This window comes from Dreissena polymorpha, chromosome 12 (genome assembly GCF_020536995.1).
Source record: "Dreissena polymorpha isolate Duluth1 chromosome 12, UMN_Dpol_1.0, whole genome shotgun sequence".
NCBI classification, from domain to species: Eukaryota; Metazoa; Mollusca; class Bivalvia; order Myida; family Dreissenidae; genus Dreissena; species Dreissena polymorpha.
The window spans coordinates 24,017,304-24,035,716 of NC_068366.1; the positions used below are offsets into that span (position 1 = coordinate 24,017,304).

The following is an 18,413-nucleotide window of genomic DNA, read 5'->3' on the forward strand; positions in this document are numbered from 1 at the left end:
TCTACTTCAACATAAAGCAGTTTGATACAAAACTTGAACGAACATTCATTGGTAAGTTATTCGAACGTGTTTACCTGCTACTGACATTTTCATACAAGTTAATTATATGTTACTTAGGTTCTTTTGAACGTTGTGATGTGTTCATACTTCAAATTTAATATTTTATTTCTTGTCCTCAATTGATAAGCCTTCAATTTAAAGCATATACAATACGAGTACCATGTTCCGGAAATGCCAATAACAAGGTAACACAACATGCATTTTAAGGAAGAATTTGATGTTCAGGAAAGGTTAGCGAATGTATAATGCAAGTTTGTTTTACTACTGAAACCTATTTTAGATCAGTATTTCCTTTTAGGCCCATCCAGCTGTGGAAAGATAATTCCGAAGAGTTTATTATGAACTGGACGTTTGAGAACACACCGAGGACCTGTTGACTTTAAATGTGAGACAATTACAATTAAACAAGCGGAAGAGGAGTCTCAGCAGGTGAAAAGTACGACTCTCAGATTGATTGGCTATTTTCAAGGAATTCAAAACTATTTAAACATGTTTAATAAAGCGATGTTCAGAAATATTTTGATATCTTTGCTAGTTCTTGGATTTAGCAACAGCAAAGTCTCAAACACTGATAATTGTCTAATCAGTGCGCAGGATGGATTGAGTCTGAAACAGAAGTGTAGCCATCGTTTTGCATCTTTAACAAGAGCAATACTTTACGATTATATTTCTCCAAGATTGGAAGCTGCCATGTGCTTCCCCTTGCATTCTCAGCTTAAAGATAGTACTTTAAATGACAACGACAATGCCGCTTGCAAAGATCAACCTGTTATTACAGAACGTAATGCCAACTTTCGGCAAGACGATACTTTATCTGAAGTGCTTGGGGCAAAAGTTAGAAAGGAATCGTTAATGGACCCAATACACAACAAAACAATGGTTCGCGAGTATGACCGTTACGCCTCATTTGCAAAGTACGAGGATACAATGGACTCTATCAGCTATTCAATCTCGCGACTTGTTTCCAAAGGGTTTTACTATAACAGTGAAAAAAGACTGTGTATTTGTTTTGTATGTGGGGTAGAAGTTAAGCAATGGAACGAGACAGAATCGATTGACGAAACTCACCGCCAGCTTTCACCCGACTGTCAATTCATAACTGGTAAAGATGATATTAATAATCCATTCCACAAGTCGGAAGGATTTTGTGAAGGGCGCATTCATGAAGTCGGCAAATCTTCACAATCAAATATTGTAGCTGGACCATGTTCAGAAGCACTAATTGAGCAAACTGATGTTAATAGACAGTCTAAATTGGCGAACAATCAAGACGCATCCGACATGGAAACATACAAACAACTTTCCTTTGGAACAGCCGCAGGACGGACACAAACACAATTTAGAGATGACTTTATGTATTTAGGTGAAAATGCAAAATATCCGGCATACTCGAGCAAATCTGAAAGAACCGCATCGTTCTTGTGCTGGAGACGGCCTGATATAGTGTCAACAAGCTGTCTCGTAGACGCTGGATTATATTACACGGGTAAGTATGAAAGGAGTGGCCTTTAATTTAAAGAAAAATATTGCAAATGCATGCTATTGAAGAATGAATTGAAATCGATATGATACTTTATGATGAATGTCACATGGCATTCGCCCTTAGGTTCTGCAATTGAGTTAATTCAGTGCTATGGCTATTGTTTTTCTTTTAATATTCGTGTGTATGCTCTAGAAACTTTCGCAAATGTAGTTATTTTTTGTCTTTAATACGAAGTTGCAATTTTGGTAATTCTTCATTTTAACAAATTCATAATTGATAAAGACGAAATAATAACATAAAAAGACTAAACGATTTAAATATAGAATGGATAGGAGCGTTGTTATCATCGAACATAGGTGTGTGATTGGTTTGGTTTGGAGAAGAACTTAAAAAGACAAGGAAAACGTTGAATACAGTGAAAGTTCGCCAACAAATCACTCAATATCGAGATTTACAATTTTCAATAACAAAACCAGATAGCACTAAACATATTGAAACTTACTTAAATTTTATACAATTAACTATCATTTATTATGTAATGATTTCAAAATCTATCGAATAACCAGTCTCCACTATAATAAGTTTTTCGACCTCTTATGTATATTTCCAGGTTGCGGAGACGAAGTGCGCTGCTTCCAATGTGGTGGAGGTTTGAACAACTGGGAGAAAAATGACGACCCGTGGGTCGAGCATGCGTACTGGTTCCCAAGTTGTCAGTACGTTATGCTATCCAAAGGTCAAGAATTCATCGACATGGTTCAAATGAGGAAACGACTCGATGTAACTAAACAAGAGCGACACATTTCTCATGTATGTGTAGCTTAAAGTCAACTATTCAACGATTTTGAAATTTCTCCAGGAAAACAAATTACATGTGAAAAAATATGTCTGACTATTTATCTTAATTAATTACCATAGAAAATTGTTATTTTGGAATTATAACTTATAATGCTTACCTACATGGACTAACATCTCATTTTTGGAATTCTAATATTAGAGCTCAGTAAGTTGTGGGGTTCCCAACACGTATCTTTCCGAATTCGTTCGAAGAACATGTGTACATTGATAAGATTTTTTTCTAGAATATAAATACGGAGGCGCAGTCTTCGACAACTGGTACACCAACAAATAACAACTTAAAGCCGTATGAGTTACCGCGGCAACGAACATCGTCCGAAGAGAGTGACAGAGCCTTGATAACAACATTTATTGAAATGGGCTTTGGACGAGATCTTGTACTGTTGGCTTTAAGGAACGTCACAAAAGAAAGAAGTGAGGATAAGCTTAAACACATTTGTTATTGTTCTGATATTTAAACGTTTTAACATAAACACGATATTTATTTAGGCAAAAGGGTACACGGAAGCCGTCTATTTTTAAAACTGTCCGTCAGATAGATAACACAACTAGGAGTGTACTCTGCAACAATTTCATGTGGGCATATATTATATAAAATTTATTCTGAAACAAACGTTTGTTTGTTTTATTAGGTATTTCAAGTATGGAGAATGAAGTATTAGAATATCTGCTGAAGAATATCGCCCCAGAGAAAACGGACATCCCAACACCTACCAAAACTAAAACGTCAATGAAAATAAAGGAAACAAACAATGATAAATCTAGCAATGAAACTAAGCTAGAGAGTTCATCTATAACAGGTGAGATTTAAATGTAATCAGATCTTTACATGGCGATGCCCTATTTTGTCAAATTTATTAAAGTCTTTCCATTTAAACATGTGTGTACACTGTATTACTTATATTTCCGATAAACAAAATGCATATAATTTGATGAATCTGCAAACGATGACACTATTTCCCAATTTTCAGACATGAAAGACGTCGTGGAAGAAAATTACACTCTTACGCAACAAATGACGTGCAAAATATGCATGGACAGTGACGCGTGCGTAGTTTTTCTACCATGCGGCCACATGGTCACATGCGAGAAATGCGCCGGCGCCCCGAGGAAATGCGCCATTTGTAGAGCACGTATTCAAGGAAATGTTAGAGCAATTATCTCGTGAAGATCGATGCATAACAAAGGTGTTTTGGATGCAAGAATGGATTGATTCTGTAACTGGTGGGGTTTTGTTTTTTGACGACGGTTGTAAAGCTATAAGAGTGGTGCTTCGGGCTGTTACCTTATATAAGATTGGTTCTTGCCAGTAATTTGTAGCAGTTACGACCGGACATACCCAAACTGGGTATGTGTGTGTATATAAATGTTTTTTTTTCACAAAACTAAGTTCGTAAGGCAAGTTTCCACATGTAGCTATAATTAATTGAACACGACACACGATTAAAATGCGGTAAGCGCATAGAGAAGGTCAATGCATACTATTGGTGGAACAAGTGATTAAATCACATGCCGAAATTTACATTTAGCACATAATTTATCACAAGTACCGACCCATCCATTAACCTAACAGCATTGTTAAATTGCATTCATCGCAGTACAGATGAAACGTTTATCGAAGTTACGCTTTTTATGATTGTGGAAAATCGCTGTACCTGGTTTACATTTACAATGAAATGTATCCATCTGAATGTAAATATCTGTTCAGCTAACTTTGCTTTGCTTTCACTTCATTTTGCTAAAAATAATTACACGTCATGTTAAAGAAATGTTTGACAATACAAATACCATATTATTGCCATAATAAATTAAGAACGCTTGCACAACTAAAAACAAATGGTTATTAGTATAAACTTCTTTTCTATGATTTTTTTTATACAATGCGAGTTTGGACACAATAACGTATATTTTGTTTGGTCAAAACGATTTGTTTTGTTTGTTATGAATCGTTTTTCTTTAAATAAATGTGTTTTGTTGTGTTTATTTTTTTATTCGTTGTATACTTGTGCTAAATATTGTTCTTTCCATAATAAGCTCATATCATAAAACCACCCAATAACTATGAAATTGAATGTTGCAAAGACTTCTTACTGTTTTTACATATGCTAGTTATAAAAATATAGTCATACAAACTGATATGAAAGTCATAAAGCTCTGGAGACAAGAGTCCAATTGCAGCGTATTTTTTAAGCATTGAACCTGAACAAGGTCTTAAATCAGATAATCAAAACATATAAATATATATAACATATACAATCAAAACTGATATACTGGATTGCAAAATAAGTCAGTTGATACATTACTTGTATATACACATACATTGAAGTAAACGGTCAGATTGCTACCGCATCTGGTGCAGTACCGATGCAAAATGCTCAAGTTCACTGCGAATATCGTGCGTGAGATCAAAATGGCTGCAGCGAATTATGCACTAAACATTTTAGATGCATGTTTGTTGGGTAGGGCACTTAAATTCATGACACTTGCAAACAAAGGTAATGGTCACAATAGATTATAAGATTAAATAAAATATGTATACAGGGCCCTTGTCTAAAAGAGATAAACTGAGAACTACGAACAAATTAAAAGACAACAAAAAGTTTAAATAACAATGGGGTTCATCTGGAGCGAATATTAACAAAATCATGTGCATATTGTATAAGTTAATGTCACGTCATTTGGCTGACTTTTCAAATGATAACATCTTCTATAACCATTCATGGCATGGGCGTTTATAAATTACACTAATCAATACAAAGTGATACCATCTCTTGACAAAACAAGATAATATCTCCTTGCACACTTCAAAAGCTTTTTCGTGCGGTTTAATACTGCAAATACGGGCCCCTGGTACACCATAACAGTGCAAAATCTATATGTATATATATTGCCGCACTCCATTGTATTGTTGTTACTTTATTTTAAAGACGATGTTTATCATTCGATGAATGCGTTAAGTTTTAACATATTTTGCAGATCAGTACAAAACGCCAATACGATATGAAATGTGGGGCATCAGACTAGGTCTGGTTGAGCGAAGCGTAAAAAAAATAACTATCCACGTAGTAATTCGGACAAATAAAGCTGATAAAAACAAACAGGTTGCATGTGTACGATCACCATGCACTACTGAAATTTATTGATTATAGTAACATATTGAAAGATTTCAGAACCTTATATGGCAAAAAATTATGTCATTACACAGATTGACCGTTCAACAATTTACTAATTTATAAGAATTGTTTTGACCGAGGCGCTACCGTAGTTATTGTTTGTACAAAGTTATACTTTCCGACGTTTGCACCGTTTGTGTAAAAGCCATTCAACATCATGAATCTTTGCAACCTTGGACTGGTTCCTAGAATAGTTCGATCACATCCCTGCCGTTATAATCAACCTCGTGGTGATAGCCGAGCCACGTGGTGCAATAATTGTCCCGTTTTGTTTTTCAATTTTGATATTTTTTTGTTATGAACCTAAACTTATACACCATTGTCAAAATATAAAAGAAAATTATACTACTTTTCATAATATGATCTTAAAAAAGTATCCATCCGGATCTACAAGGATTTTCTTGTCATGGCAGTGGTTATCGCCAGTAGCCGGGGGGATGTTACCGCTGCGTGGAGTATTGAATGTGCTTTGCTCAACCAGTCAAACATGTTTTATTCGTATTAAAACAGCGATTCGTATTGTGGAAGTGGCATGTCAGCGAGCGTCGCACATACATAAACACTCTTTTATAAACACATTATAATATCACAAAATATATCAATAGAATGTTTCATACAATGAATAAATCATAGTTTTTGTATTACATAATAATCTTACAATAAAATCATTCATCATTTTAATAATATTGTACAGATTTTTTGTAAATAATAAAATGACTCTAAATATGATACAATGCATATTTTCTCAACTGCCCCAGCATGCCATATTCATAATTTTATAATAATTAATATAATTGAATATGACCTAATGAAATTATTTTATAGGGACGGTAATTTTCAAATGAATTAAATGTAATACCGTTAATGTTGTACTACGAACTGTTGGTAGCGGAGTTTTAAGTAAAGGAGAGACAACACATACGATTAAACAATTATCCTCATACGTTATGTCTTAATGTTTGGGGTCCCAGGTCTAAATACATGTTTACATTGTGGAAATCCACTTTCACATCACCAAACTTAAAATAGATATGAAACAAATGCTTAAACAAGCTGTTTAAACAAAACAATGATATTTCCCCAGCGTTGTCTCCAAATTGGCCTCTACTTAAATGCTAATATTTTATAGTTTATGTAAATATATCTTCCTAGTTTATTTAAATAACTTGATGCAATATCTGTTTCGACATAATCAACAACACTGTCAAAACCAAAATATTTACAGAAAAAAGATACACATATTGATCAAGGCTTCACATTGACATACACATACAATCCATGTATAAGCTTAGCTATTTATCAGACAAAACGGTAAAGATATAATGTGTATAGACAAGTTCTAGCAACGATATAAAATAGGTATTATTACAGTTGTACATTGGTTATAAATATGTATGTTTCGTGTTATAGATCATAATAATTAATGGACACCGACCTGTACAGTATGGATGAGTATTTTTAAATGACGATACGGTTAAAAGGTTTATATATACAAATATGGTTAATCAGTTAAATTTCCCATAGTCTTACGTCAACCACTCCCATGGGCTCTTTGTAAATGGTTTATTACGGTTTCTTGCATATAACAAATATTTGCAATTTATCACGTGAAGGTCATTCAAAAATAAACATATTTTATATAGAAAATATATTAAGCTTCTAAAATGTACTTATTTTTAAACTTTGACCAATATCATAAGTATATGGGGGTGGCATATAATTAACTCTCGATAACCAAACACTGAGCAGAACAGTTTAAACCCGATGAACTCTCCTTTTTCAATGTGATAATGTTCAATTGTTCATTATTATAACTTGCTTTAATTCAATTACAAAAAAGTGACAAAAAGTGATGTACGTTACGTTTCTTGTGACTGCTGGGTTATCAGATATATAACTCTCATAGGTGACATTTATCGTGATATTTCCGACGAAGTAAATCGTATAACGTTAATTGCATTCATACTAGATAAGATGTACCTAGCTTTTCCGCAATACATATAAAACGCACGATTGTGTGTGTTTATTTATCTGCTAACGTTAATCATTATCCCAATTAAGTTCTGTGAACGTATTAGCGCATCAGGTCTTTAAAATGTATCTTAAGTATGCGAATTTCATCTCTTTTATGAATTTAAAATACAAAAATGTCAACAATTAAAATAAATAATAAAAACGCTTGCATTCGTAATAACGCCTTTAAACTAAAATATTGGGTACTTTCGGTCCTTCTTTCGGTGGATACATCTTGCAAAAAATAATCTTCGTGAATGCTATCAATATCGCTGGACTTCAAATCCGACAATCACGGGGTTTGATTCCTTAACCGTCCACATCAGTTATGTGTGGATTTGTTTACGAAGTATTCTTACAGAAATTAAGCTCCTACCTCTGATGTAGGAAACGCAGTTGTCAGCTTATAACGTAAGAATGAGCTCTTAATACAAGTTAACTGGCTGAACTAGGCAATATGTGAGTAGGTGTACCCTCCACCGTGATATGAGTGAAACACTTCTAAAATTACCGTAAATGGCCAAAAATAGCCCCCACCATACCGCTTTTCTAGTAGAGCTTTCCTACTTCTTATTTATTGGTAAGATATAGAGGAAATAGCGTAAATCAAATTTTCTATGTGTCGAAAGCAATGGCAATGTGAAGTTTTACAATTCACAAGGACAATAACCATGCAATTATGGTTGTATTGGGCCTGTGCATCTATATTAAAGGCATCTATGCATCGGTAGATTTACTATCTACGTTTATTGAGCGGTACGCGCAGCGTAGCATTACACAAAATCATATGGATTGTACCCACGTCATACATATGTTTGGCGAAACAACAAGTTATGCATGTTTGTACAGGGGCTATCACCAGAGAATATTGCTATTAGCGATGGATGTCGAACTTAATCCTGGCCCTATTCATCGCGATACTAGTGGTTCGGCTCCATCCCAACCGCATGATGTATACGTTGGCCAATTTATGAATCCGGACACCCAATACATTGTTAATACTATGGCGGCTTATAATAAGCAAACGAACGATTGTATAGCCGATGTTCGTATGGAAGTGCAGGCTGTTCGACATGAAATGTTAAGCGTGAAAAAAGACTTGAGTGACATTAATGAAAAGATTGGTAATATAGAGTTAAAGCAGCATACGTTGTCCGAAAATATGAAATCACTTGAAAATAAAGTTGGTGAAATTGAAAATGAACAATATAACATCAGATCTGAGTTTGAAGAAGTTGCGCACATGTTTGATAAAGATAGTGCCGAACTGAACGAAATTGGTAAACGCCTAGAAAAAAATTGAATATGCTGAAATTAAAAATTGTCTTCGGATATTTGGTCTCACTGATGAAGAAAATGAAGCAGACGATAAAACAAAACAGAAATTTGTATCAGATGTTTAAAATGTCGCTGTCCCGAACTCCCCACTCCAAGATAGTCAAGTGTTAGATATAAAACGTGTAGGCCGATTTAACAAAAACTCTAACAGGATGGTCCTTGTAAAGTTTAAACAATATGATTTAAAGGGGGAAATATTTAAAGCACGCGACCGTCTCAGGGACTCTGGTATTCGTGTGTCAAATGAGCTGACAATTTCCCAACGTAACAAAATCAGGGACCTGTCGCAGCGTGGTATACAGGCATACTACAAAAATGGTGTACTATACCAACGTCAGACATCAACGGAAAACAGACCTTTCGCGCGTGCACATCGTAGGCTTGGCCAAGACAAAGCGATGGATGCTGCAAATGCTTCTACACCTTCGGTTGGCAGTGCCGAACATCATGTGGACTAGGATTGTGGTCAAGGTCCGAAAATCTACCCTACATCGCATTCAATAGTATCAATATTGTCATATAACATTTCAGGCTTAAAATCGAAACTGAATGATGCATTTTTCCTAGATTATATATCTAAATTTGACATTGTAATACTATTAGAAACCTGGGAAGTGAATATTGACTTAATTTACCAATGTAGTTCGACTCAAGGATTTGTGTGGTATATATCGCCAGCAAAGAGGTTTTTGAAAGGTGGAAGAAATATGGGTGGTGTTTTGGTAGGTTTAAGACAAAAACTGAATCATTATGTTACACAAGTGTTCCTAATACGTTTAATGATGGCATTGTTTTAAAAATTTATAAATAGGTATTAAAGTTATCCAGAGATATACTATTAATAGCTGTATATATACCGCCCATTAATTCTCCTGTATACGAAAATATAGATGTTAAAGGTATAGATATAATTGAAAATTTATTAAGTAATTTAAACATAGACGAGTATTGTATACTTTTGGCAGGCGATCTTAATGCAAGAGTAGGTGTCGAAGACGACTGCATTGAATCGATTTCAAATCTGCCAATGTTTAATGAATATGCGTCTATTTTTAACGTTGACCCTCGAGTATGTGATAGAAAGTCACTAGATATACATGTAAATAGCTGTGGTAGAAACTTGTTGAATTTGTGTAAAATGTATGCATTATATATTCTGAATGGTAGATGTTTCTCTGATAAAGATAAGCGTAATTTCACCTACGTAAGCTCGAATGGCTGTAGTGTTATCGATTATTTTATTGGTAATCCAAAATTATTTGATATAATCAAAGATATGTTTGTTGACGAGGAAATTTCTTCTGACCATTTACCAATTGTTCTAAAATTGGAAACATTGTTAATTGAACATAATGAAATGGTAACCTTAAAAAGTAACAAATTGGAAGAACGCTTTAAGGGAAACTTCAGTGGGCAGAACCTAGAATTATATAAGCTTAACTTTTCGAAGGCAATTGAAACTAATGATTTGTTTACCTGGTGTTTTAACACTAATGAACCTATTGACATCATTATTCATAAGTTTCAAGATATCCTTATAGATTGCAGTCGGCATCTACTTTCTAAAATAAAAACAAACATTAAAAAGCGAAAATCTACATGGTTTGATAAAGAATGCAAATATTATAAAACGCAAGTTAATAAGACTCTTCGGTTATTTAGGGTCGATAATAATGCGAATAATCTTGAGGACTATTTATCGGCTAAAAAGAACTATCACATATTGTGTCGAAAAAAACGTTTACGATTTAAGGATAACGTGGTAACCACCTTGTCAAACACAGTAAAAAACCAGAAACTGTTTTGGGAAAATGTAAAAAATCTTCACAAAAAATCAACAATAGAGCCTAAGATATCCTGTGAAAAATGGTATGAACATTTTAAAACACTATTTGATTTAGAAAATTATGCAAATGAAGAGTTACAAATTTTCGATATTAATGCAAATACTGGCGATTTTGATGAATCGCAAAATGAACTTTTTAATTCTGTTATCACAGAAGCAGAAATTTTGCAAGCAGTGAAATCATTGAATCCCGTAAAATCAAGTAAAGGTGAATTATTAGCGAATCATATTATACAAAGCATAGAAATTATTCTTCCATATTTAAAAGTCATATTTAACAGGCTATTTACAGAAGGCGCCTTCCCAGAAAGTTGGGCTTGTTAAATTTTAATACCCTTACATAAAAAAGGACCTACAAATAATCCAGATATCTATAGGGGGATATCACTTATAGATGTTTTAAGCAAAATTTATATATACATATTGAACAAAAGACTTACGTTTTATCTCGAAGCATATGATAAAATAACAGAGTCGCAAGCAGGTTTCCGAAAAGGATATTCGACTATTGACAATGCGTTTGTTTTATATTCAATAATAATTAATATTTATGTCGTAAAAAACGAAAAATATATGTCGCTTTTGTAGATTTAAAAAAAAAGCATTTGATTACGTTAATAGGAGACGGCTACTCTTAACTTTAATGAAAAATAATGTTGGAGGCAATCTATTTCTGGCTATAAAGGCTCTTTACAAGAACGTTAAAACACAAGTTAGGTCAAATAATACATTAAGTGATGTTATTGAATGCAATATGGGACTGCGACAAGGCTGTAATTTAAGCCCTATCCTGTTTTGTATGTATATCAATAATTTATATGAATATTTAAAAAGCAAGAATATAAGAGGTATACAACTTACACCAGATTTTGAAGAAATATTTATGTTATTATTTGCTGACGATGTAGCACTTGCTTCGGATACTGTTTCAGGTCTACAACAGCAGCTAAATTATCTACATGAATTTTGTGTTGTCTCAAAATTATATGTAAATTATAATATAATAATAATATAATTATTATATATTAAAACTAAAATTGTTGTATTTAAAAATGGTGGTCGACCTGCTTTGAATGAAAAATGGTATTACAATAATACATTATTGGAATGTGTGCAAGGATTTAATTTAATACGACTATATGCCTATGCCACATGATTGTTACTTTAAGATTGTTGATGCTAAAGTGATGCCTATTTTATTATATGGATCGGAAATATGGGGGCTCAAATATTTTGAAGTTGTAGAAAGAGTTCACACATATGCATGTACAAGATGTTCATCTATGAGAGTTATAAAATATTGGTTACGAATACTGGATACACCTCACTCCCGTCATATTAAAAAGTGCTATGAAATGTTGAAATGCTTTAATGGCATAGGACATACAAACTGGGTCACCTCATTACGCAATCACTTGCAATCCATAGGTTTTGGATATGTGTGGGAACAACAATCGGTTGTTAATAAACAATTGTTCTTGTATTATTATTCTCAACGATTGAAAGATATTTTTGTACAGCAGTGGATAGAAAAGTGTAATAGTACCCCCAAACTCAAAACATACAATGGATTTAAAAGTAACTTTGATTTTGAGGTATATTTAAATTTTTTAACAATTCGTAAATTTCGAAATGCATATATATGCTTTCGAATTTCTGCCCATAAGCTCATGATTGAAAAGGGCCGCTATTTGAATATCGACAGAAACCAAAGGTTCTGTCCTTTTGCAAAACTGTATCTGAAAATGAATTTCATTTTCTATTAATATGCACGACATACTTAGACGTCCGAGAAAGGTATATACCAATTAAGTATTATACACCCGCTACTATAAATAAATTTAATATAATCATGAGCTCCCGGGAAGAAATGGTGATCAGGGGTGCTTCTATGTTCTTGTATTATGCTTTTGAAAGAAGAAATGCGTTACTGAATAGCAGTTAATTATAAAAAGCTGTACCATTACATATGTATGTTTGCTTATACTTTGTCGGTGTTTTTTTTTTAAATGTTGTGGTTATTCGATGTTATTTGTACTTGCAAGGACCGGAGGCCATCTAACAATAAACATTAAAACTATGGTGTCAAGAGTTATGGTTCTTGCGCAATGCACATTCCTTAATGAAATCATTTTATGTATGAAGTTATATGTTGAGATCTCTGATTGTTATCGATGTATGTTCTAGAGCATCAGCCCGATAGCCGCACGAACGGCAAGACGGACACCATTGTTTAAGTATACAATATACCTGTCTACAGGGTATCGAATATTTGAAAAATATTATTTAATGAATTTACTTGCAAAACTATAATAGTTGACAAAGTTTTAAATGATAATAACAAGGAAAAGATAAAACACAAAGTGTGCCTGTACAGAGTTTCTAACTCGGGGCAAAAGCTAGCCCACAACCACTCTATGACGTGGGCGTTTGAATATGAATTATTGTTCTAACTGTATGTTTAAAAACACTTTTGTTGCTTTGCTAAATAATCGATGTAAAGCGATACACACGTTTATTTATTTCCGATTTTGATTGATGATCGTCCAAGGTATGATAACCATAAAAAAAAATCACAATGGCGACCTATGTAAAAGACCGAGCCAGTCCGATTGAGATAACTCGATTTTTCAGTTACTTCCCTTTTGCATTCGCCACTGCGTAGGAGATTGCTCGTCATTGATAATATTCTCCTAGCAGAGTTGTCGTTCGTGTTTCAACATTCAACAATGGCCGCCCCCATGAGAGTCTCGATTCAAAACTTTCTTACTGCATAAATTGGCTTGTTTCGCTATTTAGAAGCTGTCATTTAGGATATATGAATTATTTATTCACTAAATCTCCGCTTATGACAAAATAGTTGGAATTCGAAGGATATATACTCGATGTGAATGAAGGACTTTCTGGATTGTAACAGCTTGACACGGCAAAACTGGCATACTGGTATTTTTAGTTATCAATATACTAGTAAGTCACATTGTGCTTTATAAATTGTATTCGAGCATTTTGCGACTTATTGAATGACTATGATACCCGATATCAACATTTCATCGGAGATTTGCAGATCACCAAGCTGTCCTGAAATTCAACATTGATTTTAAACTCTTTACTGGTTTGTACTCTTTCTTAGTGTTAGTACTTTTTATCATTTTAAAGTTAAATGAACTGTGTCACAGCAAAAGAGACATTAAGGCGATTGTGGCCAGTTTGGATCTCGATCAGCCTGCAGTCGCTTGAAAGCTGTTTGCTCAAAAGCGTTTTTCTGACAGTAACAAATAATTTAATTGGATACTGATTCGACTGCGCTTTTCCTGTGACCTGGCTCAAATAATAGAATTGTCATTAATCAAATTATTTATTTCGAACATTAATCAATTGTTTTTCTTGTCCCTCGGGATCAATGACTCCAGCACTTTCCTGTTGAGAATTGAATACTGCTAAAGGCGATGCTAGGGGGCGTGAGAGATGTTGCACCTCCCAGTATCGCTCGATTGTTCATTGTCGGCTCGGGTACTACGTACATGTACCCCGGGTACTCTTAAGTATACTTACATGTATCCCGGGTACGGTAAATATACTAAAATGTACCCGGGAAATTTAACCCTAAATCAGTCGTTGTCGACTATTTTTGTGTAATAATTATATATACACATTTATGTCAATTTTCTGTAGAATGGCCTCTATATTATCGGAACACATACTCAAAAAGCATGTTGATGCAGTGTTTTTTGAAGAGAAGTGTGTTTAAGATAATCGGTTGCGCGTTTTACGACATCGGATTTTGGGCGCGAATACAACTCAGGTACAGTCAAATATTGACCGAGTACAATTATGTTTATTTACCGTACATGGGGTACATGTAAGTATACTTAGAGTACCCAGGGTACATGTTAGTATACTTAAGAGTACCCGGGGTACATGTAAGTAGTACCAGAGCCGACAATGACCAATCAAGCTCCATTATCCCTCATGAACCGACTCAAAAAACCGAGTCGGAAATATTTGACTTAATTTTTGGTTTGGTTGCTCTCGAGGGATCGAAAATTTCAGAATCTTCCTAAAAGCCCTACGGGTTTGATCCCCAGAAGCGACATTGAAAACTAGCATACTTTGTTATCTAAAAGGCTGCTAAACCTGATATACAATGTTAATGTGAATTTTCTCTCACATGATGTTCATCAGTCATATTATATAAAAATTTACAGCAGTAGTATACAACTGGACAATAATTAATGAACACATCTTTCATTTGTCTTTGACACTTTGATTTTGACATGGCCTAGATTTAAATATGTGACTGGACTTTACCAGCACTCATGTAACAGAGCTAAAGTTTAAATGTACCATTGAAGATCACCTTAATCCAGATTTGCTATTATAGACGCGTGGAAAGTTTTAAGGGTGTGACAAGTAAGCAAAAATTGGTCATTACCCAGAGGCCACAACTGATCTATGACTGTATTAAAACAAGAAAAATCAGTGCCTGATTTAGATTTCCTTAGATAGTTCAATAAAAACTAATTTCATAAGCCTGGTAACAGTTTAACGGTAATGCTACCAATGTGTCACACCAGGGCCTTGAATTTGAAATCTAGGACATGCATGGTCATTTCTTCATGAAATCAGGACACAAAATTGTATTTTAAGTCCTTAATTGACCTGGCTAAAGTTCTCAGATTATTATAAGCGCAATCAGTATATTTATATCATTATTTATGCGTTGTGTATTGTAAACATATACACAATCATGCAGTTACATGATAGCAATAAATAATATCAAAGCTACCCATACTATAAAGGTCATTGACAAAGCGTATGGGGAAAATGTGAACACATTGAGTGTAATCGCCTTCTCGTGCCAGCAAAAACAACACGTTGACAGGTTGTCATTTTTGACAGTTCTACTTTCACTTTCATTTTGTGATATCAAACTATTAATAATTATGTGGCTGAGAAAAATATCGCCATTGCTTTTTATGCCCCCGGTAGGGTGGCCTATATCAGTTGAACAGTCAGTCAGTAAGTCAGTGTGTCAGTCTGTCCGTCCGTCCGAAAACTTTAATGGCCATAACTTTTTTAATAGTAAACATAGCAACTTGATATTTGGCATACATGTGCATCTCATGGCGCTGCACATTTTCAGTTGTGAAAGGTGAAGGTGAAGGTCATCCTTCAAGGTCAAATGTCAAATATAAAACGTTTGTCTGTCTGTTCGAAAACTTTAACATTGGCCATAACTTTTTCAATATTGGCGTGCATGCGTATCTCATTGAGCTGCATATTGATTGGTGAAAGGTCAAGGTCATCCTTCATGGTCAAGGTCAAAGGTCAAATTTTGCCATATTGAAGATAGCAACTCCATATTCGGCATGCATGTGTATGTCATGGAGCTGCACATTTTGAGTGGTGAAAGGTCAAGGTCATCCTTCAAGGTCAAAGGTAAAATATATGGCTTCAAAGCTCCGCAGCAGGGGGCATTGTGTTTCACAAACACAGCTCTTGTTTAATTTATTTTCTGCACATTTCTTCAAAAAACTTACATCAATACACGTTTTTCTTCGTTAATTCAATCATTCCTGATAGACTTGTGTACATATTTCGCTTACATTTTGACGCGCGTAGGTAGGACCGCATTACCGCTTCCGAAATGTGTATTCATTCTATTGCCTTCGAGGAATTTATCTGATGTTTGACGGAAAGGCCGAAAATGTGCGAGTGTGGGTCAAGTTCCTTACAGGTACAACTTTCCCGTTCCCCCAATTTTTGTTCTTACCCAATTTTTTTTCATCCCCAATTTTTTCTTTGTACCCAATTTTTTTTCGGTCCCAATTTTTTTTGTTCCCAAATATTTTTTCGTAGCCAAATTTGTTTTCATACCCAAATTTTTTTCGCAAAATTTGTGTACCAATTTTTTTTTCCGTACCAACATGCACAATTGTGGTGATTGTGGTGATGAAGATAAACTTAACTTGATGCTTTTATATCCATCCTCTCAAAAGCATCGTCACACCAGTACTGTTAGTACTTTGATTTTAGATTGTCAGTCAGGAGTCTTCTGTATCTTCACTATAAAATTCATACATTCATTTTCGATTTTATGACATTTTGTCAAAAAATAGTTATTTTACAAAACTTTGATCAAACAAAAATGCCTATATGGTCGGTCTATGGCACCATACAAATGCGATTTTAAGCAAATGTATATAATACAGAGTTATGACCAGCAAATCAATCAAATCAGAAAGTTAAGCTTTAATAACTCACCGGCGTTACAATGCCCTGCACATAAGGACATGAATTGCTAACTCGCTTATATTTTCTCCACTTAACAAAACCTAACGTTATAAAATGTCGCTATACAGTATTAAACCGGTCTTTCCGTTAGACATTTTTGTTGATTCTTGAGCTACCCTACCGTATAACAATGCAAAGATCTGGTGACAGGGTAAATTTCATATTGAATTACATGTACGGTCATTGCGTCATGAACTTCGTGAAAAACGTGCACGAATAAAAACCGATTAAGAATACACTGTAGAGCTATATCAGGTCTAATTTCCCAACACTGCTATTTTAAAACAATATATCGACTTACTTCTTTTGTTTTCTTTATTAAGTTTATTGTTTTGTTGGGAAGATGGTAAACATGAAAATTAAAATAAGGCACTTCATAACTTTGCTTGATATTAAATGAACGCCAGTTTCAAACTCTGTACTGTTTATGGCATTTTCTTTAACACACTGTAATTATTCACGTCCTTGATGTTATATTGGTATAATCAGATGGTAATTAGCGCCGTTTTATTTCATCGTAATTTTGCTCACCTGTAAGATATGTTGTCCCCTATTCAACCATACAACGTCTATGACACCACTATGAAAAATAATTAGCAATTACGAGCAGCTTTAATGCCATATCGTGATTATCTGGTAAGTTTCTTCAAATATGTCAAATTACCTTTCAAACTGAAAAATGCGTGTTTTGATGCAAAATGAAAAAAAACAGGCATAAGAATATACTTGCAATACTTCGTGATTACGCTCTGACAAAATCGCCGAGGAAAAATAATATGTTTAAAGATTGAATTCGTGATAAAAGCGACAAAGAGGCAAAATAAATTATTTCTTTCGGTACAAGATGTCATCGTCTGCCAACAGAAGCATTTCATCTTTGTGAGAACACGGTCTTAATCGAAATTTAATACACGTTATTTATTGTAATATCACGTTTTCGGACAATTAATTGGATATCCAACCCGGATCAGGTTTGCACAAGTTCGCATACTTTGACGACATATTAGTTTTTCAACACTCTTTACTACTATTACAAGATTTGGACAATTTATTACAAAAAGAAAACGGGTGTGGTTTACAAACGTTCGTCTTTTTTGACGGCATATGATTTTCTTGTACACTGTCGTTATGATAATTATATTAAAATAAAATAACATGAGACGATCAGATCTAACGTCCCAAAAGCGACCCATTTTTAGTGTATGTCTAGTGTTGAATGAACCTTTCATTGTTGATTTCACATTTATTGATACCCGTAAAAAACTGGACCGATATTGTTTGCAAAAATATATATTCGATTTGTATCTGCGTTTAATATAAAAAGTATTTTTTTAAATAAAAAATAATA

At 34.2% G+C, this 18,413-nt stretch overlaps 1 protein-coding gene across 1 annotated transcript; it reads left to right on the forward strand.

The window, feature by feature from the left end:
- The first annotated feature begins 750 nt into the window (after positions 1-750).
- LOC127852444 (baculoviral IAP repeat-containing protein 2-like) lies at positions 751-9,383 on the forward strand. Its single transcript, XM_052386398.1, has 5 exons — positions 751-1,546; positions 2,154-2,353; positions 2,626-2,815; positions 3,034-3,201; positions 9,130-9,383. Exons 1-5 carry the CDS (start codon positions 751-753, stop codon positions 9,381-9,383), a joined length of 1,608 nt encoding a protein of 535 aa, XP_052242358.1.
- Positions 9,384-18,413: the final 9,030 nt, after the last annotated feature.

Excerpts from the sequence above, each read along its gene's own strand:
- LOC127852444 (XM_052386398.1), top strand. The coding sequence starts at position 751 with ATGTGCTTCCCCTTGCATTCTCAGCTTAAAGATAGTACTTTAAATGAC. Across the intron at positions 2,816-3,033 it reads GAACGTCACAAAAGAAAGAA|GTATTTCAAGTATGGAGAAT; the intron begins GTGAGGATAAGC and ends TTGTTTTATTAG. Across the intron at positions 3,202-9,129 it reads AGAGAGTTCATCTATAACAG|CACGCGACCGTCTCAGGGAC; the intron begins GTGAGATTTAAA and ends AAATATTTAAAG.